This window comes from Stegodyphus dumicola, chromosome 2, assembly GCF_044657685.1.
Source record: "Stegodyphus dumicola isolate Sdum_Otavi_A_Nest chromosome 2, ASM4465768v1".
Classification (NCBI taxonomy): domain Eukaryota; kingdom Metazoa; phylum Arthropoda; class Arachnida; order Araneae; family Eresidae; genus Stegodyphus; species Stegodyphus dumicola.
Window position 1 is genome coordinate 1,826,077 of NC_140769.1, and position 25,482 is coordinate 1,851,558.

The 25,482-nt window shown below is 35.3% G+C and overlaps 1 protein-coding gene across 1 annotated transcript in view; it reads left to right on the plus strand.

Moving 5' to 3' along the window:
* The first annotated feature begins 9,646 nt into the window (after positions 1-9,646).
* Positions 9,647-25,482, plus strand: part of LOC118185880 (uncharacterized) — a 65,357-nt gene continuing 49,521 nt past the window's right edge. The window contains exons 1-2 of the mRNA XM_035355804.2: positions 9,647-9,840; positions 20,457-20,621. Coding sequence (XP_035211695.1) covers positions 9,767-9,840; positions 20,457-20,621 — 239 coding nt within the window. The 5' untranslated portion in view covers positions 9,647-9,766. The remainder of the gene's footprint in view (positions 9,841-20,456; positions 20,622-25,482) is intronic.

Consider the following 25,482-nt stretch of genomic DNA (forward strand, 5'->3'; position numbering starts at 1 on the left):
GAATAATGAATTTGAGGCATGTTCACAAGATGTTTATCAGAATCTAGTTATGTTTTTGTTATATAGCGTCCATTTTTTTTTTAAAATGTCATGTACTTCTAAAGTAAGAGATCCACGATTCGACTGCTTTGAAAGGAAATAAAAATTAACAATCGTGCAATAAAGATTTGGCGAACTAAGACTAGCAAAGGAGGGTACTTCCATGACTCAGGTTTATGCTGAACATCTGACCTTGAATGTACTCGAGAATAAAGGCTTTAATTAACAATTCTTGGATACTCATGGTATCGTGGTAAAGATTATAAAACTGCTATTGCTTTCAAGGATAACAGGGAGGACGAAACGGTTCTGGGTCGATTGACTTCAGGACATTTAAGGACCCTCAGATATTTCCTTGGTGCTAAAACTTTTCCCACCATCGCCAAATGTTAAAACTATGAAGCCATCGCGCATCATCTAATTGGCTGCGTTGCCCTGGTGCGCGAAGATCTGCTGAAGGGACGCAATTTCGTATTGACAGTTATGAAGACGAATGAACTTACGGATCTGATCTGATATAGATCTGAGGGATTAGTAAGAAGAAGGAGGTTATTAAGATTAATGTATATGCTTTATTAAAAGTACACGAAATCTCTTTAAACGTGACCATTCACGATTTTAGAAGATTTTGGAGCTCTGCTGATGGGGTGATCTTAGAAAGGTGACGTTCATTGCCAGTGTTTGTTTTTACTCTCAAACATACAGCTCTTAGAGAAGTCGAAACTCTTAGAGCTCTTAGAGACCTCTTAGAGACGTCGCAAACAGAGGTTTCAATGAAATTATTTTTTAATAGGTAATAGAGTTAATTTAATCTAATGCCAACTAATTTTATACCAAGTGATATTTTTATACCAAGTGATATTTGAGAGCAATATAACTGAAATTTTTCTTCCTCATTCAGTTTTTATATAAACCTAACGATTTTCTGTATATTTTTCATTGTATTGTTGCGTGCGTACGGGTTCATAATAAATTGAATGCACAAGTCCGATGAAAAGTGAATAAAATGTATTCTTATCACAGCAAATAAAAGCAAAATGCTTAAATTTCCTTAAAGATATTCGTACAATATCCCAATATCTCACAGTAATTATATTGTAAACTACTAAAACGTTCAACAGAACTTAATTCAAAACAAAGAAAGCTAACCCGATTTCACCTCGAATTTGCTACAAATAGAGTAACAAATAGAGTTTTCTAGATAACTCATAAAACAACTACTGAATTGAGATGTTTTGATCCAGCTTTTATAATCTTTTTAAATGCACGAGAAGCTTCTCTTAATTTCTCGAGCTTTCTGGAAAACAAAAGAATACAATTACACGGTATCTATTTATTAAATGCGCGTGCTCCTGTATCGTTAATTTTTCGGTGTAGATTTCTCTTTAAATAAGTCTCCTGCTGCATTGCACAAGAATGTAAAACAATTTTAATAACAATTCTATTAAAAATAGCAAACTAAATAAATGCAAAAACTAAATAAAACTAAATAAATGCAAAAACGCATTTATTTATTTTGTATTTAGTAAAAAATAGCAAAACTAAATAAATGCAAAAACGTAACAGTATGATTCCTTTTATGATGTATGTTTATGCATATTCGAAAAATACACAGCAAATGCAAGCCAAATTATTAAAAAGTTAAAATTTCGCCATTAACAATAATTTTTTTTATTATTGTATATAATACTATTAATAAATTATGGATTTATATAATATTATATATGTTTAGAATCTAAAAAAAGATGAACTTTGAAATTTATAACTCATATAATTGTAAATATATATTAATACAGTTACCCAATTTTAGTCAAAATTGTAGTTATTTGTAATCTTTAAAGACTGCATTAACATGATGTATATTTATTACTGTATTCCATTGTGGACCAAGAAAATATATTTTATATTCTTACAAATATATATAATAGGTTTTATTGTTTCTTAGTGCATAAATTTAAGTTTTTAAAAGACAAGAAAGCAATTTAAGGAGATTTCGTCGCATTACGAAAGAAGTCGTAGAAGCAGTTTCTTTTGTTACTCACTTCTTCCGTTTTTGAAGCGCTGAGAATCAAAATGTTTCAATGACTACCAAGCCGTAGTGCAAATTTTCCATTTCCTGTAAGTGTCTTACAGGAACAGTGCCATTTCCTGTAAGACAAAATAAATAAATAGAAAAGATTCCTTAGTTTCTTTATCTGACTTGGAGCCATAAATTCTTCTCTGTTAGCTCTTGTCACATAATTTGTTGTTTTGTTACATTCTAGAAAATTTGCTTTTCAAAATAGTAGAATTAATTCATTCTATTCAGAACAGAAATTAGACGCTTCAAATGTTACATCTAATATATTGTTACGGATTTTTGTATTTAAATAGATAATTTTAGTAGAATTATAATTAAAATTGTTTTATTTCCCCGTGCAACGCAGCGCGTGATAAATTTTAAGAGAAAGCTACGCCAAAAAAGTAAAATTCTAATATCATGTGCATTTTAATATTGAATAAATTATCTCTTTAATTTGTATTGAAATTGAAGAAATGTAATTGACTACTGTGTTAGCTGTAACCTTAATTCCATCGTCTTGTTGGTTTCCAGAAATCTAGAGGGGCAAAGAAATTACCAGAAATATCCCGCGACAGATTAAAAGCCATAAAAAGCCAGAGAACTATCTGAACATATCTGAACTAGCTTTCTCTTTCTCTTTGAACTACGTTTTATTTTAACGTTTTTATTACTTTAATGTATAGCTACTGGTTGTATTGCATTCTATTAAACGTATTTGTGTTCTACTGGCTACTAGTGCCTGATACTGTGAACATTTGTAAGAATATCTAAAATGTTAAATAGAATTTAGTTCAAAACACAGAAGGCTAATCCGATCTCACCACGAATTTGCTGCAATCAATAACAGCACTAAGAAAACAATTCATAAACAACTGAATTGAGATGTTTTGATCCGGCTTTTATAAGCTTTTTAATCATGCGCGTAAACATTCTGGTAATTTTTATTTCTCGAGTTTTCTGGAAAACAAATGCAATTACGAGATATCTATTTATTATATGCTCGTGCTCCTGTATTTTAACTTTTCCGGAGTGGCTTTCACCTTAAATAAGTCTCGTGCTGCACTGCAGGGGGATATAAAACAATCTTAATTAATTCTACTAAAATAGCTTAATAAATACAAAATCCGTAACACTACCCCCTTCCAAAGGAGTGCACGTCCCGGGCAGTATAATCCCCGGACAGGAAGCCAAACCTACAACTAAGGCAAAACTGCAATAATAAACATTACATTACAAACAACATAAACAATAATTGCAATAAGTAACAAATCAAATTCTATCAGATACTAAATGAAAATCAAATCAAATACAAATCAAATACAAATCAAATGAGTACATAAATTTTACAAAGTTAGAAACAAAGAAGACCATGGTCTTTTATTACTTACAATTATATACATTACATACTATGGCCATAGTATGATCTATGTAATCTCTGGTATAGTATATCTCTATCTCTGGTATAGTATCTGGTATATATTGTATAGTATATCTCTGGTAATGAACGACTTTAGGGTTGGAGTTCGATGACTTACGGATTCGAACCACGACGTCGTTCAGTCTGTTTAGGACTGTGTACGGGCCATTCCAAGGTGACTCTAGTTTCGGACAGAGTCCTTTTCGTCGAGTCGGATTCCACAACCACTCCTTCGTGGAATTGATGTTCAGTAGCTCTTGAGTCGTATCGGGTCTTCATCTTCTCCGTCGCCAAGTTGACTCACTTTCGTGCGGAACGGTGCATCACTTGGCCTGGACATCTTGGATGTATTCCTCAGGCGATGAAGGCGTGTTATGTTAAAAGAAAGTTTCGCCATCTTGTATCAGAATGTTATGAAGAAAAAGTTTCGTGACAATGGTTAAATAGTTTTACTTCTAGGTACCATGTTATATCTGAAATTCCTATATTGTTAAATGTTAAATATGAAACTACTTGCCGTTAAAGGGAGTGATCGTATAGTGAAACGTGTACAGCATTTTTGCGTTGTGAAAAAAATGCATTCCGGGACCGCGCCGTGAGAGGATCGAAAACATAAAACATATACAAGATATAAAGGAAAAGTTCATATTAAATATATAAAGAAAACATACTGCAAGAGGTTCCAGATTAAATATCAGTTTATTCAATTACAACACAATAAGAAAAATCTTAACCTCATCTGAGAGTCTGTTCATTTAAATTCATAAAAAAAACTTAAGGTTTGACTGGTGATTTAAAAGAAAGGGAAGGGAAACAATTTATGGCCTGAGAGTTAAATTTTAGATTCGACGTTGTTTTTACTGCTAAGGACGTTTTTGGAAAAACTTGCCTAAAGTTCCAACACACCAAAAAAAAAAATAATACTTATCTTGAGTGGACATCTTGAAGTGGAGGAGAGCTCATATCTTAGCTCTATCCTTACGTCACTTGGCAAATCCGCAAGACAGAGACTCGAACGGCACGACAATAAATTACATCAGCTATACCGTCAAATCTTACGCCTGCTACTGTTTTCCATAGAAGAAAATTATTCCCACTGGAAGCAAGAGAACAGCTTACACCGCACGGCTGTCTGCCTAGACTCTCAGCTCCACCAAGGAAAACGTAGACAATTAAGCTAGGCATTTTAGAGAAAGGCTAACGCAGGCTTCCAGTTGACTAAGGTGACATAATTCCTTCTGTTTTCAAGTCGGAGTTCAGAGGACATCGTCCTGACTTTTGCCGATACAGATAGAGACCCAAGTCTCTGTTAATTTTTTTGTTATTCGCTCAACAGTTTTTTTTTCTTCACATTTTTGAGAAAACCCGCGGCCAGGGAGCATAATTGCCGCTCCCCGCCGAAAACACAGCTCGATGCCGACTAAATCTTTTCCTTTCTCCTTCGCAACACCCACAAGTTTTTTCTCAGTCTCCGTCAACAAGTCCATCAAGCCCGAAAGTCAGCGAATCCAAGCAGTGAGTGCCTAAGCGAGTCAAGAGTAAGTGTGTCTCGCCTCTTAACCAAACGCGGCCGGGGAGCATATTTGCCGCTCCCCGCCGGAAAACATCCCGCTTCGTAATTACATTTTGTCCAGCAAGCCCGAAAATCAGCGAGTCAGTCAGAGAGTGCCTAAGCGAGTCCAGAGTAAGTCAGTCTCGCCTCTTAACCAAACGCGGCCGGGGAGCATATTTGCCGCTCCCCGCCGGAAAACATCCCGCTTCGTAATTACATTTTGTCCAGCAAGCCCGAAAATCAGCGAGTCAGTCAGACAGTGCCTAAGCGAGTCCAGAGTAAGTGTGTCTCGCCTCTTAACCAAACGCGGCCGGGGAGCATATTTGCCGCTCCCCGCCGGAAAACATTTCTCGTCGTAATTACATTTTGTCCAGCAAGCCCGAAAATCAGCGAGTCAGTCAGAGAGTGCCTAAGCGAGTCCAGAGTAAGTGTGTAAGAGAGTCTCGCCTCTTAACCAAAACGCGGCCGGGGAGCATATTTGCCGCTCCCCGCCGGAAAACACCTCTCGGAGTCACTTACATTTTGTCCAGCAAGCCCAAAAATCAGCAAGTCAGTCCGAGAGTCAGCCAAAAGTAAGTGTGTATCCAACTCGAATTTCCTTCGTCTCCTTCACAAAAACGGGCTCCCACTATGGCTTCACTTATCGCCCCCTTAATTATGGCAAAATCTTCGTTTTCAACTCCAGAATGCGGAAATAAGGGTGATCGCGCATGCGCGCCCTTCTTCACTTAGCCAACAACCGGACCCTCAATCGCCAAAACCTGAATGACTTACATTGAAAGACAACCTTTGACCTTTCCGTCACGTACTTTCCTCTCTTAAGGTCAACTAACAATGAAAATTCTTTCTCGAACATTCTAAAGCGCGCGAAATCATGACTTGGCGAAAATTGCCTCCCTTTCCCTGCTTCTTTCACAATGAATAAAAGTTTGTACAAGATTTACAAATAGAGGAAAATAAATAATACTCTTTTAAACTAAATAATATTCCCAGAAGCATCTGTCTTTCCCCAAAATTAAAGCCTTAAAATAAATAATTCATAATCAAATAAAAATTAAGATTTCCATAAATCATAAAATCATTCACCTAATTTTTATAACGCTATCAGATAATTTCTCTACATAACAGGCGCATCTAGATGGAGATCAAACAGGCAGTCACAAGGCAGACGAAGGTCTCGACCGAAGAGCATCTGAGATGGAGAATAGCTGGTAGTCTGGTGTTTCTCTCCGACCCTAGTATAATTTCGGCAGCTTTCTGAGTAGGGTCTTTCACATGAGACGTGGGCATTTCCAGGCGATGAACCCTTTTGAAGATGGATCGTCCTGTCTTCAGATGCTGAAAACAGCTTATTGTTTTTGAAGTCCAAAGAAAAATTGCATTTCCTTAAAAAGTCCAATTTGAATATGCAAGGATCTGTAATCTCTGCCACATATGCCGTGGGATGGCAGGCGGCTCCAAACGTGATGCTCCCGTTTAACTTCCCATCTACGTCCATTTTATCACCAAACACAGTGTGGAGGGTAACACAAGATAGCGTCCAAATGAGTTTATCCTTCAGTTGTTGAGCTAAAGTTTTCCGAATGATGGTAACATTAGCTCCTGCGTCAATGATCATATTGCAAGGAACTCCATCGATATTCCTATTAATGGGCAAACCGTTACTGTTGCCACTCACTGTAAAAATCTTGAGCGTTTAAAACAGGGTCTTTCATTATCTGGTAACGTTCGCTCCTCGATATGGTCATTAATTTGTTTCCTGCGTCTTTGCTTGGAAATGGTCTTATTTTCCATGCCCTGGAGTTTTTACGGTTCCTTCGTACGTGGCCTTCATCTCCACAGTTCCAATATTTTGTTTTCTGGTCACTCCTTTTCCGTGTCATGGCATTTAATTGTCTGTTTAAATCTTCTGTCTCATTATCCGTGCTCTGGGGTGTTCTGAATTTCCCTCGTATGTTGCCTTCTACAATGAGTTCTAGCACTTTAGAATTGGTTTCATTTCTCTCCTGTTCCGTCTCAAAGCATTGACTTGTCTGACGACGTCATTTGTTTTATTTTCCTTGGCTTGGGATGATCTGCAATGCCGTCGTATATGGTCTTCAGCACCAAATCACCAACACTTTAGAGCTAGTCCGCTCTGACTCCTACTTCGTATCAAAGCATGTGTGACATGTGTGACATTCATGATATTCGTGTGACAGCATGTATGTTTTTCACAAATATCATTATAAAGCAATATAGAATGATTGTTATATTATATGCATTTTAAATACATAAGAAATTCTCCCAGATTCAGATTATTATCACTTATCATCTTAAGTCGGATATGTTATCTTCAGAAAATAGTCTGAATTACAAGATTCCAATTATTAAACTTGGGTTTACTTTGTAAATCGCCTTCATTGTATTATTTCGAATATCAAATTTGTGTTTATTGCTTGAAAACACAGTTAATTTATTATGTTTGTTGTGTTTTCAAGTATAGAATTAAAATTTGAATTTGTGCATTAATACAATTTAAATTAATTTCAGAAATTACATTTATTTGGCTGCCTGTATCAATTATGACGGGTAAATTTTGGTGGCGACATTGCAGATTTCCTTTAAAATACTTTCACTTTTTAGGTACAGCTTTTCGAGAAGATTCGTGATAATAAATGAAAGAAGAAAAAGTCTGATTGGGATATAGAATTAGTTGTGGCCGGATAATCCTCCAGGCCAGATTTTCCATACTGCCTAGGGTAGAATTTAAGAAAAGGAATGATGTAATTGCTCGGGAAGCAATATGCAGCTAAGCTGCGATTGGTTAATTTTAGGTGTTCGTTCTCTTTGCAAGCAGCGTTATGTAACAGTCATATGATCTTGGAAAGATCTCGAATTTGGGAGAAACGATGAACTAAGAGGGGAACATCAAATTTAGAACAGTCAATTTTGAGATCGCCAATTATTTCTTAGCGTAACCATCGTATTTTATTACATCTTACATATCTCGAAAAGAGCTCTTTCTAAGCGCAAACCCACCACGATTGATGATCTCTGGAAAGTAGTGAAGAGGAATAAAAATCAATACCTTGAAAATTTCACGAGAAGCTCTTCTTGTGATGGAAATCACGATGAGGACATAGTCCAGAAAAAATGATATCAGACTGAACATTTAAAAAATGCTCTTTACAATTTAAATGTTAATTAAACGGCCACGATATCGTACTAAAAATGTGTAACCACCTTCCGTATTAGTGCCGTAAACCTCGAGTTCGGCTATGGTTTATTTTAATTTCATAGCTATCTCAAATCCAGTTGTGAACTGATTAGCTTGCCCCAACGAAAGCCACTCACATTTAAATTCTCATTGCAGTTATAAGAACACAGGATGGTAAACCTGCCAAAAGAGAACTGGAGCTAATATCATTCGTTTCAACTTTATCACTTTGCCGCTATTTATTCAATAATATATCACCGTCGGTTTCCCCTCTCCCAACAAACATGCTTGATGGCGGCAAACTTTTACGAACTCCATAAATTATCCAATATCGAAGTAACATTGTAATGGATGATGGAAGCTTTCGTTAATTGTTCCTGTGGCGCTCATAAAATAAATTTCTCATTAGGAACGTTTTCTTCTTCCCCTCTTGGAGGAAAGGTTCACTTTTCTTGTTGCCGAAAGACGCACCGTCTGCAAAGAAGGTGATAAAACTCGTTCGATTGTCGCTTTATTGCTTAGAGAACTATCTTTATTACCAAGATTTGAAAACAATTGAAGCTCAAGATTATCATTCGCAGAACTGGTAGTAATTCTGGCCATTATGTGCTATATTCGTGTTAGGAACGTTTTTTTATTGGAGGTTTTTAGGGTTTAATTTATGACAGTTTGCTTAAATGTAACCAATCACATAAGAGCAGTAAAATTCCAAAGCTTAGTGTTGATTAGCTTTATTATTATTATTAACTTTACAGGACATAACTTATTATTAACTTTACATATATTCATATATTATTATTAACTTTACATATATTCATTCACTAGTGCCACTGAAAACACACTTCAAGGAAGAGATACCAACCTCACAGATGCTTCTTCTGTTTTCGTTTTAAAATTTCCTTGTTTGTGTAGACGCTGAATCTGTGGTGTAGCTAGAAATTTTGCCACGCATGGCAATTCTGAATTTGTCACCAAGGGTAACCAATGAATTGGCCGCCCCTCTTGATATAAAGACAAATAACTACGTCATTTTAATGCTAGTTTTAAAATTTTATTAAAAAAAATCCCGAATTTCTACAACTTTATTTGAAATGAAGGACATTTAAAAAGTTATTTCAAATAAAATGATACCTTTTAAAATTTTTTTGAAAGTTAATAATAAATGTTGTAATAATAGTTTAATGCGTCAGTTCAAGATAAATTTTCTTCTTACTTTTATTAGCCTCACAGAAAATTAATCTCAGAAGCATATATTCATACAGCAAAAATTAGTTTTCGCTTTTTAAGAAGATAGCATGAGAAGCACCATATGGCATTTGCACAGATACGAGAATCGGAATGCTTTACTGTTGTCTTAACGCATTTTCCTGCGTTATCTGACATGAAATGTAATGTAGATGTCAGAGAACACAAACGCGGTAACTACATTTTTGAAGGATAAACTTTCATGCGAAATTTTCTGACCCAATACAGAAGAAAACGGTATTCACCGCCAAAATGTCAGCGGTTGGGATAGCAGCAGTTTTTACTTTGGCCAGTCTTCTGTCAGTAATGGCTGAAAATTTCAAATCGTAAGTTAACCTGTTTACTTATTGTTTAATTGCCTGTTTTTTAGATTACCTTAAAAGAAAAATAAGCTGTCACTATCACGTAGTGGAGTAGCTGACCACCCCGGGAGGCACATTTTTAGGAGCGGCAATTTTTGCATGAGACGTTATTTTATAAAGGTTAGTCAGGTGGATCGTCGAGGCAGGTGAAGAATAATTAGATTCAAAATTACTATATGGTATTAAATTGAGAAGAAAAAGATAAGGTATTCAAAGAAATTACAGGGTGATTTCAATTAGCTACACGCTTTTCTTAGACCTCTTTTTATTCCATTGAAATATGTTCTGTACTAGTGTCATGGCACCAAAAAAAAATGTTATGGTTTCCTAAAGGTCTGGTACCTAAAAGGTTTCCTACTCTGTTGACATAACACTTAAAATTTTTCTAACAACAGTAATATACTAATATCAATAAGCCCTGTACATTTGCGTTGTGTTTTCGGATTAACCCTGAAATCAATTTGAGAATGAGACGGGTGAAAATCATGAGCATACACACAAAAAGAAATAAATAAACATTGATTGATCTCGAAAAGTGAGCCTATTTATTAAATTCTTCAAGAATTACTTAATCCATAATTTGTAGGCCATTTATATTCAATCAGAACTGTAACATATTGATGATTACACAATGCAGAATTAACTTAGTAAGCAATTATATTCAAGCTGAACTGTAAAATATTGCTTTCTACAAATGCATACCCCTACAGAGTAATACTACTTCTATCTTAGACTCAATAATATCAAACTATTATTTCTATTACATTCAGGTAAACATGATCAGATAAATCTTTGGATAAATTAACAATACCCTCCCCGGGGAGAAAAAAAATAATTAACAAGTTATACTTTTTTAAAAAACATTTCACACAGAGTAATCAATACCAATGAAATTCAGGTTATTGCACATAGTAACTTTCTATTTTCAAAAGAATGATTTAACCGGGTGATATGTTAATTTAAATCAGGCTATTACATCCTACAAGCAATTTAACACAGAATAATCAATACCAATGTAATTCAGGTTATTGCACATAGTAACTTTCTATTTTCAAAAGAATGATTTAACCGGGTAATATGTTAATTAAATTCAGGCTATTATATCCTACAAGCAATTTAGTCCCTAAGAGGAGCATAGAAGCTCAAATAATGACACCTTTACCAATCAATCTTCACCATGAAAGAAATTCACAAGTTCAATTAAATAATTTAATGAAGAATATATTTCCTTAACCAATCTAACTAAGTCACATTCACTGTTTCAATTAAATAATTTAATTAAGGATATATTTCCTTAGCCAATCTAATAATTTACTTTATGGACAAACAAAATGATTTCATTAGATTTAGGTTAATTTACTCAACTACAATATTTTAATTCAACTAATTAAGTTATTTCAATCACTATTAACTATTTTAGTTATTAGAATTACTATTAGAAATTACTATTATAATTTACTATTAGAATTTACTATTATATATTTTTTTTTTAACATCAGACCAACAAATAAAAGAAAACAAATAAAAAAAACTTATCTGCGGAATCACAGGCTGCAAGTGAACAGGAGGAGGACAAATGTCCTCATATTTAAAAAAATTATCAAGATGCCAAGGAGGACGGCTGCTGAGCGTAGTAGAAAATGAGAAGAGTTCATAGGTAGATGAATTTTCAATAGAGTCCAGAAGTTACTTATTGATTTAGGATGCACTAAGGAGGTTCTCGTTACTCTGATAGTTGATTTCCAATCCAATATTGAAGTTAGCCGTGGTTTCAGTTAAGTGAAGCATTATGTAGTAGCGACCCCGGAGCTAGAGATGCCGGAGACTCTTGCAGGGCGGAAAATAATTCTTAAAGACGTGAAACATCGAGGCAGATGAAAACTTTATTCATGGAGGAGAGACTAAAATTTCTTCTTAACGGCACCAGTACTAGGCATCACCCTTCGTTGCATTTTTCTATTTTAATTATCTTTGAGTAACTTACATATTAAAGAACTAAAATGATGAGACTATAATTTAGTCGAGGTCATGATGCGTATAACTAAGCCCCTCGTTCAAAACTCAAGGGCAAGAAGCCCGTAGATCCAAAGGCGGAAAAATGCATTTTCCAAAATAAAATTCAGCTGCCAGCGAGTACAGCGTCCGATGGTAAGTCAAAAGTGCAAAAAAGTGACCTTGTCCCTCAAAACACCCCGTTAAAAGGGAGGACGCCGGACTGCCTAGTTGGCAAAACCCACTCTTCGCCGAAAGTCAAAATAGTTGCAACAACAGCATACCCTCATGTTATCAAACTCGCCAAATCCTCTACTTTGAAACCTCAACGGAAAATCTATGTCGCCAAACCCTTGCCAAAAAAAAAAAAAAAACCCACCTGTGACAGGGGAAATTAGGAATTTCAACAACCCTGCAAGGGTCCCAACGAAAGAACGCTGAAAACTCGCAGAAAGTGACTTTTCAACCGGAAAGAAGGCATTTCATCCCCCTTTAACTAAATCACAAGCAAACGAGGAAAAAACTACTAATTAAAGCTCATAACTGAAATGCAATTAAAGTTAGAAAAACGAAAGTTATGCCAAATTAAAGAGCTAATTTTTCTGCAACTAATGATATTAAATACTAAGAAATCAAATTAATTTTTGACATGAAAAACTGAGTTTATTATGTAGAAAGAAATACTTATCCATTGTTTGCATGTACAAGATTGAAAACGCAGTTCGCGTAAACTCGGAAAGCCAAAATATATTACACTAGAATTAATAGGCCCAAAAAGAGTATAACCAAACTTGTATAGCTCAAATTTTGAATAATTACAAATTAAAATTTTGATTTTTATGAATCACTTAATTAAATTAAATTCGCTACACAACAAATATTTGAATGCAAATGACGAATATCAGCTAAATTCTGATCGCGCTAACACCAATGAGGAAGAAGTATTTCTTATTTCCATTATTGCTACGGAATCAAAACATGGAAGGGGCAGTCATTTTTGAATAATAAATTTTTGTAGTATTTATATTATTTTAGAATATACTGCAAAATTTTGAATTTTTGCACTATACTATAGTAAAATACAATCTCTAGAACAAAATTTTAAGTATTGTAATGTTAGTGCAAGCTTCAGTTTTTATTACTGGTTCAACAACGGTTGAGCGGTCAAGTCACTGAACGCTAGTAGTTCGTTCCGGGTTTCGCACCCCGCCGATGGGGTTGATTGCATGAGCGTTTTCGTGTTTTTCCACATGTTTAATGTGAATGAGAGCCAATTTACCTTTAGAAAAACCTCCACGAAGGCACCCTCCACTTAAATAAAATAGCCTAGAGCACATAAAATAGCCCTAGAGTGTTTTGCCTTAATGAAATAAAACGCAGCCGAAACAAAACTTTACTATCACCCTTTCCGTTTCCTTTTATTCGTTTTTCTGCCAGAAGGCAAATTATTATATCTTGTGTATTCAGGTGACTAGAAAGATATAAAAGATACTATATTATAGGTATAATTTATATTAGTCTTTTAGCGTCAGTTAATTATTTTATTAGTGGATATTATGGATAAGTACGCGCTACTTATATATGACACGACTGAGCAAAAATGTAAAAATTAATTAAAGCAAAATTCCTGTAATATTAAAGGAAAATATAGTAAAAGAAAAATGTAAATATAATAATGCAATACTAAAATTTTTTTAAATGGTTGATTAGGCTTAACGTAATGTTATGGATAGGTTTTGAAACAAAATTAGAAAAATTTCAGCTCTTTCTCTCTATATATATTTAACATAAAAGATACTGTTTTATTAATATATAGAAAAATGCAGTAATTTTTAAGTCCCTTTTACAAATGTGCGTGTGTGTGTGTATGTATGCTTTTATGTATGTAGTATATATATTACGGTGAAACACCGAAATCTGGAGAATGTCGACTTTCACCAGCGAATGTCAACATTCAAATAGTCGCTTGGTGTATATCCGAAATATTTTCCAAATACTCTTATTTCTGACTTACACCGGTAAATGTCGACATTTACCATGTACTAATGGTGAATGTTGAACATATAAAAATATTATATTTTCTTCTCCGTAATTCAGTCGCGAATAAACGCACTTGAAACTAAAAATAAGAACTTAAGAACATAGGAACTTAAAACACACAGTACATTCAAAATGAGAAAGGAAAATAGTAGGAGTTAAAAACTTATTTTATTATACAGTACGTTCTAAATGAGAGAACAAAATAATAGTAACAAAAAACTTACTAAATTATGTGATTCAGATCTTATTTATTGCAACAACTTAAACTATTATGGCACTTTGAATTGCGCAAGAGGCCTTTGCTTTTACAACTGCATTTATTTGTGGAACACTTCCTTTTGTAATGACAGAGTGTATAGCCTTGCCCACCGCTTCTCGAATCAGCTGCAGCTGCCTCTCTCAGCGACATTTCTTGAAAATAAATCTCATCTATGGAAAGTAACTTTTCTTTATAAATTATAAACTGATTACGTGTGTAAACCTGCTTGAGGGTACCATTTTCGTTTGCAAGTTTATAGAAGTCGGAGTCTTCTATTCCAACAACAACCGCTAACACATTTCGGTTATCTGTACGACCACGGTCGACATTAGGGACTTGTATTCGTACAGTATCACCAATTTGAGTCAATCTTTTCGACCTACACCGGAGCATATAGTAAAGAGTATAAAATATTCTATAAAAGTTCTTAAAATCCTAGATTTTTAAAAGCTTTACTATTTCTTAAAGGAATCTCAGTGCTGATTCCATTTCCAAGACATTTCTGCATCTTATTTTTCCAGAACTGAATTATATTATAGCCTTATTTCACATTACTACAGTTGAATGATGAATGAAGAATTTAAGAGAAAAAGAGATTTCCACATTTTTCTAATTGTTCTCGAAGCATTTAAATTAATGCAGATCACTGAACGAAGGTGGATGCAGGACAGATTAATTAGCTAATAAATTTTTATCTTCATTGAGTAAAAAGGGATTCATATATATTCTACAAGAAAGAAAATATTGCAATAAAATCTTTTGAGACTTTCGCATTAATAATTTTTTTCTTTAACAGATTAATGACATTTTATAATAATTAAATAACTTTTTGGTTATTTCTCATGACTATGAGCTAGTTAATTTATTGATTCTGTTACGTGATAGAGAAAATTCAGTTATACTTATCAAATCAAAAGTCAACATACAAATCATACTTAACATACTTAACAAACCATAAATTCTTCTCAGGCTTAAGTGAAATAAGATTCCTGTATTGTGAGCACTTCGCGGCAAGCCAAAAATACATAAAAACTCAAAATACCCTTATTAAAAATTGGAAAATATAGAAAAATATAAAACACTTAATACAGTTAAAATAGTTAAAAAAAATTTTTGCAATTAAAATTACACTCTCTACGCAAAAGTAAACAATTCGGCCAGCAGGCTAGAAGGCAGAATTTTCGGTGTAAAAACTGAAAGTTTACTTTTCGTCCCATTCGGCAAAAAGACACTGAAGGTGCAGAAACTGACTTAATTTACTATTCTGCTAAGTTTCAAAAGTAAACAAATATGGTTGGGTATGGTAAAAATTTACGCTTAGTCGCCCTTGAACGACTTTTAAATTGTTGATAATTCTACAACTGCAGATTGCATACAGATTAACTAAAGGCATAAAACCCTAAACCTGAAGATAAGAACAACATAATTCAATTTTTTTTAAAGCAAAAAATTCACAATTTACCAACATATAAGAATAAAGAAAACTGAGCTCACGGAGCCGAGTAACAGAGTGGGTATATGCATATATATATTTATTTACTTTTGGTGCGGTCGATTACCACCAAAAGGGGAGGTGCACAACTACATCCTATAGCTTTCCTATATATACAAAATTTCAACGTTCTGAGGCTACTCGTTTTTGAGTTATGCGAGATACATACATACATACGTGAAGACGCCCCCCCCCCCAAAAAAAACTCTTCTGAATCCATTTAAAATTTCTTTTTGCAACTCGTTGTTCAATAAAAGAGGAATGAAATATGAAACATAACTTTCTCATTTATACTTTGCCGAATTATAACACTTTGCGAATATGTTATGAGCACTGGCGCTGTGAACATAATTAATTAGACAGCTTTTTTTTTTTTCACGCAATGCCAACACACTGCTTAACTCATTCGTTTTTACTGATTAGTATCAGACTGGATAAATATGAAGCATAGATATAAAGACCTTATACTTACCAAACGGTAATACCATGAAAATCAGTTTGACAATGATGTCTTACGTTTAGCGCAATGGTAATATTTGCTTCAAGATTTTTCAATTTATATTTGCAAGATGTTGATCTTGCTTGGAAATTCGAAATATTACATGAGTGGTCTCCCGAAGTAATTTTGTGTGGCTCAAGAATATATTTGAATTATGAATTCGTTGCAAAGATTCCAAAAACTTAATTGTTTGAAGTCCAGTTTAAGCGTGAATAACGCACAAGAAAATGCACATTTAGTTAATTACAATTTTTAATATATTTAATAAATCTTATTCAAAGATCTGAAGACATAGATTTTATTAAAAGTTAATTTTATTCGCACTTTTCAAAAAAAAAATACGCTCAGTGCGAATTTTCGCACTAAGAACAGTACCTTTAATTTGGAATACATATAGTATGTCTTCCATATCTTTTTCTTTGCATTGTTATTTTTACTGTTTACGTATGTTTGGCAAATATTTAGTAAGGGAGATTTAAAAATTTAGTTAATTTTTTTTTTATTTCGTATTTTAATGGTAAAAAAATTCATTTGCTTTAAAAAAAAGAAAAGGAAAGACAAAAAGGACAAGTTCTGACATTCGAGTTCTTGGGATTAACTACATTACACTACCCTCCAGGAGTAAATAAAGCGAATATAGCTTTGGTGATGGTTGGGGAAATTCAGATGTCTTTGGAAAATAAGAAAACAGAGGTAGCAGAAAAAGCGGAAGTTTTCTTTGGATTCCAAATTTTTAACTATGATGTAATTATGAAGTAAAACCGTGTACGTGTAGTTTGTCAAATTTGCTAGATATTAATAAAAGACCACAGTTCCTATAAAATGTTTTTACTTTCGAAGTTGAAATGAAAAAAATATTTAGATTTGTGTTCGATAAATATCGGAAATCGTTTGCTTCAATTATTTAAAGTTACTGAGTTTTGAAATAAACGAATAAAACTCCTTTCTTGTCACTGGAAAACTTCAAACCTTTATTAACAGATGGCAGCACTTACCACAGAGCATTCTCATTAAATTTTGAATACCGTGCTTTGAAGCAAGTTGTTTTTAAATTGCGTTATACCCGGTGTTCTGCGAGTGAAAATATAAACTGGAAAAGGAATTATAAAGGCCTCGCATTAGTTTACTAATGTTTATTAATTTAAAATATGACAATACATTTAGCTGAGATGAGTTTTAAAAACAGCACGTGGTCATCATCAGTCAAAGACAATGATGTGCAATGTTTTGCGGAGCTTAAATAATTTTCTAATGGAAAACTAATTTAAACGACAGTATTAAAAATTATATAACGGAGCCTTTTTTTTTTCAGTCAAAGAAAATATAGATGAATATTTACCATAATAAAAAACTAAGTCTGACTGGATAAAAATCCGTTCGAGTACTACGATAAATCAGAAAACCTGCTAGTGAAGGAACAACCTATCTACATATATATGTACAATTTCGACGTTAAAATCTAACTTTAAGTAAGAGCAGCTCCTAAATGTTTGGATGTAGGTTCATGCAGAATACCTAGAAGTTTATCACACAGCCAGGGGCGTAGCTAGGGTGGGGCAAGGGGGACACCTGTCCTCGGGCGCAGCATCCAAGGGGCGCCAAATTGATGCTACGAAATTTTTTAATGAAATGTTTACCATTCTTAACACACAGAAAGGGGCGCAAATTCTTTAGTTGTCCCCGGGCGTTGGAAACTCTAGCTACGCCCCTGCACACAGCTGTAAACATTTTAATGCCATTCGGAACAACGTACTTCAGTGAAAAATCTCTTTCAACGTATGTGACAACCAAAAACAATTTATACGGGTATATATATATAAAAACAAATTAAATGCAGAATATGAAATGCGATTGCAGATAACATCAGTAGAGATAGTCTTCGACAGCTTGTGCTAAAAAAATGCAAGGAATCCCTCTATCACTGAATATAAGGCAAAAGTAGAGTGACACATGTGGAGCACGAGTTAATGTTATTAATGGGTAAATTACATTAATTTTATGTTAAAATTTGTAAATCCAATGCTTTTCTTTAACTTTTTTTACATAAAGTACCTATAACATATTGATGTACTTTAAAATTTATTTTAAGGTATATTTGTTTGAACCAATTTTCGAAACACTTTTTCCATTCCGATTGAGGTAACTCCAAAACATTTCGAATGCATCAACCGCTTCTTCGGGTGTCGCAGATAGCTGACACGTAATTTATTTTTGATGTGCGGGAATGAGAAAAAGTCACTGGGTGTCAAATCAGGGCTGTACGGCGGATGACGCATCAATTTGATGTTTTGGCCCGACACAAATTCCTTCATTTGCGCCGGTGTGTGAGAGCTTGCATTGTCCATGATGAAGAATGATTCGCCTCTTCTACTTTTTTCGAATTTCTGCGATGACTTCTGGTAAACAACGGTCGTGTACCATTCGGAATTGACCGTCCTGCGCTGCTGTAACGCCACTATAGCCACATGACCGGTATTGCCGAAGAAACAGGCAATCATTTGCTTCGATGTGCTTCTTCCGCGAACAACTTTTGTTGCATTTGGCACGTCTTGGAACCATACAGTCGACTGCTGTTTTGGTTCGGTCTCATGTGAATAGATCCATAATTCGTCACCCGTGTAGATGTTATACACAGCCTTTGATGCACCTTGAACGTATTTTTCCAACATTTCCTTGCGCCCATCGACACGAGCCTTCTTTTCAGCTTTTGTCAGATAATGCGGGATGCAACGCGAACAAATCTTTTTGACGGCCAAATGTTCATACTAATGCCCAGGATGCCTAAATCTCACGGTATTTCACATGCCAATTCTGTTTTATCAGTTCACGCACACCATCGATATTTTCTGTAACATCAACGGATTTGGGACGACCTTCGCGGCATTCGTCCTGGAGCGAACGTCGACCACGACTGAACTCGTTATAACAGTATTTTTACAGTGCTGTAGATGGTGCTTTATCGGTGTATAAAGACAGCGATGAATTGTTATGACGTAGGGTAAATATGGGCAATATTTTAATTCAAGTGTACCGTTTGATGCGGTGTTATGGCCAATAGAGTTACCGGCTCATACTTCTTCGAGAATGAGGATGGAACACCGGAAACGATTTCCGGAGCTTCTTACAGAACAATGATTCAAAACTTTTTGCGGCCAATGGCAGAGCAGAATCCTCTTTTTATGAGGATATTTAAAAGACAAAATGTATGTTAATAATTGTGTTAATGTATTTCGTACTGCTCTCTGTATTAGTAATTCTATATTAACAATTTAATTCCGTATATTTTAAAAATATTATTATATTTCTATATATATAGCAACGCTAAAATACTCCTGTACATTTGCTGAAATAGTATTAGCGCTAATTCTTGATAATTAAATTTATTAATATTTTAACAAATTTAAAATGCGTATACTGCAACTAGTAATGGGGCCTTCAGCAGGCGGAACACACTCTGATTAAACAATCTGAAAACTTTCCTTTAAATACTATCTTTTTCTAACTCATTTGAATAAGCGAGAACTAAAAATTAGCATTCCGGCAGAATAACGGAAAAAGAGAATGACAGTAAAGATACAATAACACGCCGAACAAATATTAATTTAGAAGTCAAACAACAAAAATCAGCGTTATATTTTCAAGTATAGTTATTTAACATAAAAGTGTGTGTGTGTGATTATGGCTAAGCCTCGAGGTCTATCTGCCTAAGGGGAGGGATGCCTTCGTGGAGGACTTTCTAAGGGAAATTGGCTCTATACACGTTACACATGGGGAAAACCGCGAAAACGCACATGCAGCCAAACCGTTCGCGAGATTCGAACCTCGGATCGAACTACCAGTGTTCAGCGACTTTATCGCTCGGCCGCTGGTGAGCTGTTTAACATAAAAAAAAATAGTTAGATAAAAACTTGCAGTTTTCAAATCCTTGCAGCCCACCAGTGGCCGAACGGTAACGTCGCTGAACACTGGTATTTCGGTCCGAGGTTCGAATCCCGCGAACGGGCTGGCTGCATCGGTGTTTTCGTGGTTTTCCCCATGTGTATACGAGCCAGTTTCCCTTAAAAAGTCCTCCACGAAGGCAAATAGCCCTCGAGTGCTTTGCCGCAATCTAATAAACCAAAACCAAACCAAATCCTTGCAATTTTCAAAGCTTTTAATTAATTTATTTAGTACACATCTTTCCTCACCTTATTTTAAGCAAAAAAAGAAAAAAAAAAGTTTCAATTTATAACTGGACTTGTGCAAAAGGATATAAAGTTTTGCTGATAATTATATTATTCAATTATTTCATTTTGTAGCCGGAATGAGACGTACGAAATGTTTCCTAAAATGGAATCCCAGCCTGCAACTGTGGTTGGACGGATCGTCTCTCTGCCAGGCAAAACTTACAGGCAAGCATTTAAGGCTTCCATAAAACTCGGACAGTGCCCACTGGTTATGGAAAGTGGATCTATAAAGACCTGGTAAGCACATGAATGGAGATAAATTTTCTCTTACTACATATCTTTCATACATTTCAACATTAAGCCGCCGTGATCGGTACCACCATAATAGCACTAGTAGGCGTCGTATTATTGGGCGCAGGTTCGAATCTCGGAGAAAACTTGGATGTTTGTAAGTGTTGTGAGGTTTATCCTAAGTTTTTAATAAGTTATTTTTAGTTAAAGCTACTTACCTGTCTATCCTAATTTCAGCTTACAATTTCCTATCAAAAAGTGTTTTTAGAATCGCTTTTAATGCAAATGTATTTAAATCGAAGTTTCACTGAGAGAGAGCTTCAGAGTTTCTGACTAGTGCGCGCTTGTCTTTTGGCCACGACTCTCTAAGCCGGGGGTTCTCAACCGGTGGTACGCGTACTACTGGTGGTCCGCAAGAGAAAAATAGGTGGTACGCAAAGAAGCAAAGTATTTTGAACTATTCAATTCAAAACTTAAAACCCCAACATCCTGATTGAGTTTTTCCTCTAACACTCGTAAATTTATGCGATTTGAGCTTTGTTCAAGTGTGATGGTGGTAGTAGTACTTTGTAGTTGTGGTACTAAAGGTTTTCATTTTTTGTTTAGATGGTACATATTAGTCAAAAGATTGAGAACCGCTGCTCTAAGCTGTTACTACGCTCGGCTGTACAGGCCCTTGACAGCTTCGCTAGCTTATAAGGGATTTGTCCTGTCTTTTTAGCATGCCTTTGTGGTGTAGTGGTCAGCATGCTCGAGGCATATTTGAGAGGTCAGTGGTTCGAGTTCCGGGGAGAACATTGCTCATTATTCAAATCTCCCGCATCAAAATAACACCTAATAACAAGCTAATTCGATATTTAGGGGCCAACTACTTAGAATTTTGATAGCTTCGGGTATATCTTTTTAGTTAAGCTTTAGTTAAGTCTTATTTCTTATTTTGATTTCAAGCCCAAGTGGAGGCTTTGTTGTATGCCCTGAGAAAGGGGCCATCTGTTAACTTTTATTTTGAGCAATAAAGGGTAATTAACCCTTCTCGAGTTTACGTTTCAGTTCTTGAACTAAAGCGATTATTCGCTTTGATGTTCACTAGGTTCCTCCACGTTTAGTTGCTAGATAAAAGGCTGAACGCCACAGTGTTATAGTATCTATGCCGAATGGAAATACTTCTAATACTGGGTAACTGAAAGTTCGCTTGAGAGGCTTAGTGATAGTGGAAAAGAAGTGGCAAGATCTTGGTTGCACTTATTGGTGGGACTTTAAACTGGGACTCAACCGCTGCGGGTACCAAAACATATTTAGTCACATTAAAGCTCTCGCGTAGAATGTCTGCCCGGAATGGGGGGGGGGCTTAATATACTAGCGAGTCGAAAGTGTTTTCGAGAGGACTGATTCTTCAAAAATGCTTGGATATTTAGAAGTCTGCAGTGTCTATGTGGAATGGACGTACATTTGAACTACTGGCGAGTCAAAAATCTTCTCGAGAGACCCTGTGGTAGGGAAAGAGTTATCGGAAATTTTCTCAGATTCGTACCCTAGGGAGTTCTTTATAAAATTGGGATACGAAATGCACCAGGTTAGATGTACTCACTAGAGGGCAAATGTCAGCAGGTCAGGTCACTGAGATTTTGTCATTCAAACATCTTGCATCAGTAGAAATTATCCAACCCGGTATGATTTAGTGAGTAAAATTAACTGAACCATGTGAATGAGCGCATGAAGAATGCGAATCCTCGAAATGTTCATGTCTCAGTTAAAGATGAACCCAATGGAAGAGAAACACCATAGTGTAAGGCAAAAAGGCACCTTTAATCTGGCTTAGATTTTGATTACCATTTCATCGAATTTAGTTAAGGCAATTCCAGTTAGTCTAAAACCTGCAGCCATCTGCCGGTTTAACTAGCTATAAACAGATCGCATTGTCAAGTACGAATCACTCGAGTTTCATTGTGAAACCAAATTTGGGAACCAAAGTTGAGTAACCAAAGTTGGGAGAAGAGAACATAATGGCTTCAAGCTGAAAATTTGCAAGAGATTCAGTTTTATACTTCTGTCAGTTCATGTGGTACAAATGGATTTCTTGTACAGTTTGAGGAAAATTATTGATACAGGAGTCTCCTGTCAGGACTTTTATTCCACACTGCGTTAAGTAAAAGTTATTAAGTCTTTGTCCTCTAGAGTCATTAGGTTATTTTTTGAAGCAGGAGATAAGTGAATAATGTGCAATGCCTTAGCGGGGACCTCGAATCTGGACTTCTCGAGTACGCGCAGAGTATGCCACCGTTGCACTGCGATGGCATGCAGAAAGGAGGGAGAAAATATCTTATATATTTCCCGTTTAAAGGCGACTGGGGATTAGGGGACTCAATCGGCAAATCCTGGTGGTGAAGAATCATCATCCACCACCTTTTAATTCGGGTGCCAATGTAGAGCAATTAGGATTTTTTAATGCAAGAAACACGAAAAATGTGCAATTGTTTTCTCCGGAAATCGAATCTGGACCTCTCGAATACGCGCCCCATGTGCCACCGTTATACCACGAAGGCGTGCGGAAAGGAGGGAAAAATACCTTAGAGTTCAAATTGAAATATATCTTTTAGGAGAAATATTTTACTTTGGTCTTGCTAGATTTACTTATAGTGGAGGCTTTGTGAGTATTTGTGGACCATTAGGTTACGCTATCTGAAATGCACACGACTTGTTAAGTGTTTTTCATTTCAAGAGATGATTTAATATCTCGAGATCTAGTAGGTGGTTCTCAGAGTGTCATCCTTCTTCTTTGTAGCGTAAGATCTTTAATTTATTTGTCAAATTGCTGATTAATATACTGGGAAGTTAAAAAAATAAATGTATGCTTCTTATTAATTTATAATCATTATTTTTTAATGCTACACTTAACATATATAATTTAAAATGCATTAATAAAGTTAAATATTGTAAGCAATTTTCTTAGTCCTTACTACGCACTTCGCGGTGTGGCTGGAAACACGTTCTATTGGTGACGAACTCCAGTGAAGCCCTCGCTGTTTGTTCATATTTCGTACTTCAGCAAACCTAATGTCTCTACAAGTGGCGCCCGAACTAAAATGTGGTGGATGATCATTCGTCACCACCTGGATTTGGCGACAGGATCCACTCCTTACCAATCGTCCTTTAGGTGGTGGTGGTGGTGGGAGATTGTAAAGAATTTCCCTCCTACTTACCGCAAACCTTTCCAGTGTCATTATGAGCACGTTCGGCTAGCAATCCAGTGATCTGTTGTTCGAATCCCGGCGAATACATCCTTGATTTTTTTCATGTTTCATGCTCCGAAATCAAACCGATAATTTCTATGGGCATTTTACCCATTATTACTATTAATATACGATATTTCTAATTTTGTATATAACGTCCTAATGACAGAATAATAATTTGATTTAACTTTTACACGTAATCCAAACCGGTAATCATTTGCGAAGGTAAGCAAAATTTGTTTTGCTTTGAGATACTTGCAGTAAAGACAGTATTGATGATTTTTTATTCTGGTTTTTCACTGCATTAGATATTCCTCAAAGTTACTTTTAGTAATACGTGAAAGAATACTTTGATCTTTTATTTTTAGTTTCTTAAAATTAATTTTACTAATACATGTGTAGAGAGATTAGCTACTTTTTTGGAAGCAGGCAAGATGAAAAATATCCAACACCTTCGCCGGGAATCGAACCACGGACCTCTTGAATACGTGCCCAGCGGGTAGACAACCACACCACGAAGGCATGCTAAGAAGGCGGGAGAAATACCTTATATACTCCTCCTTTTAAAGGGCGACTGGGGTTTTAAGGAAGCCAATCACCATGTCCTGGGTGTGGAGAATCATCATCTAACACCCTTTTAGTTAGGGCGCCACTGTAGAGACATCAGAATTTTTTGGAGCAGGCAAGATGAAAAATGAGCAACGCCTTCGCCGGGAATCGAACCACGGACGTCTGGAATACGCGCCCAGAGGGCAGATCACCACACCCCGAAGGCATGCCAAGAAGGCGAGAGAAATACCTTATACATGAAAGAATGTTTGTAGCTTTTAACTTTTCTTTTAGAATATTTTTTACATTTTTATGAAAGAATATTTTCATTTTTTTACTTTTATTTTTAGAATACTTTTTACTTTCTTAACTTCAAATTAATTTCACTAATACAGGAAAGAATCTTTTTTCTTTTATTTTTAGAACTTTTTTGTACTATTTTATCTCTTTTATCTGAAAATTAATTTTGCTAATACATGAAACGATTTTTTTATCTTTTTCCTTCGCTTTTAGAATACTTTTTACATTTTTATACATGAAAGATAAATTGATGAAATACGTACACGAAAGAATATTTTTAACTTATATTTTTTAAGATGTTCAAATCTTGGAAAACGTCATAAGCCTATGAATAAAAAATGAATTGCAAATACAGTCATGTCCATAAATTAAGGATAATTCGGAGTCACGCGGAAATCGAACTCTAAAATAAATATATCACCTGTAAAATCACTACACACATCTTCAAGAATCATATGCACATTTCAGGAAGTAACCAGATGACACCGATGGTACGTCACAATGACGAGAGTATAAGAGAGTGATATATAAGGAATACAGGCAAAGAAGTAAAATTGTTCGAAGGCGCTTTATAAGCATTTCAGTACAATAACCGAATAGTTATGACACAAAGGACGCATTTGGATAATTTTTTACGTGGTAGAATTATCGGCCGTCTGGAATGTGTGTGTACCCAACTGGAAGTATCAGACGAACTTGGAACTGCCCAGAGTGTCATCTCCAGGCTTTGGCAACGATTCCAAGATGTTGTAGTAATGTGAGTAGACGTTACAGCACAGGTCGCCCCA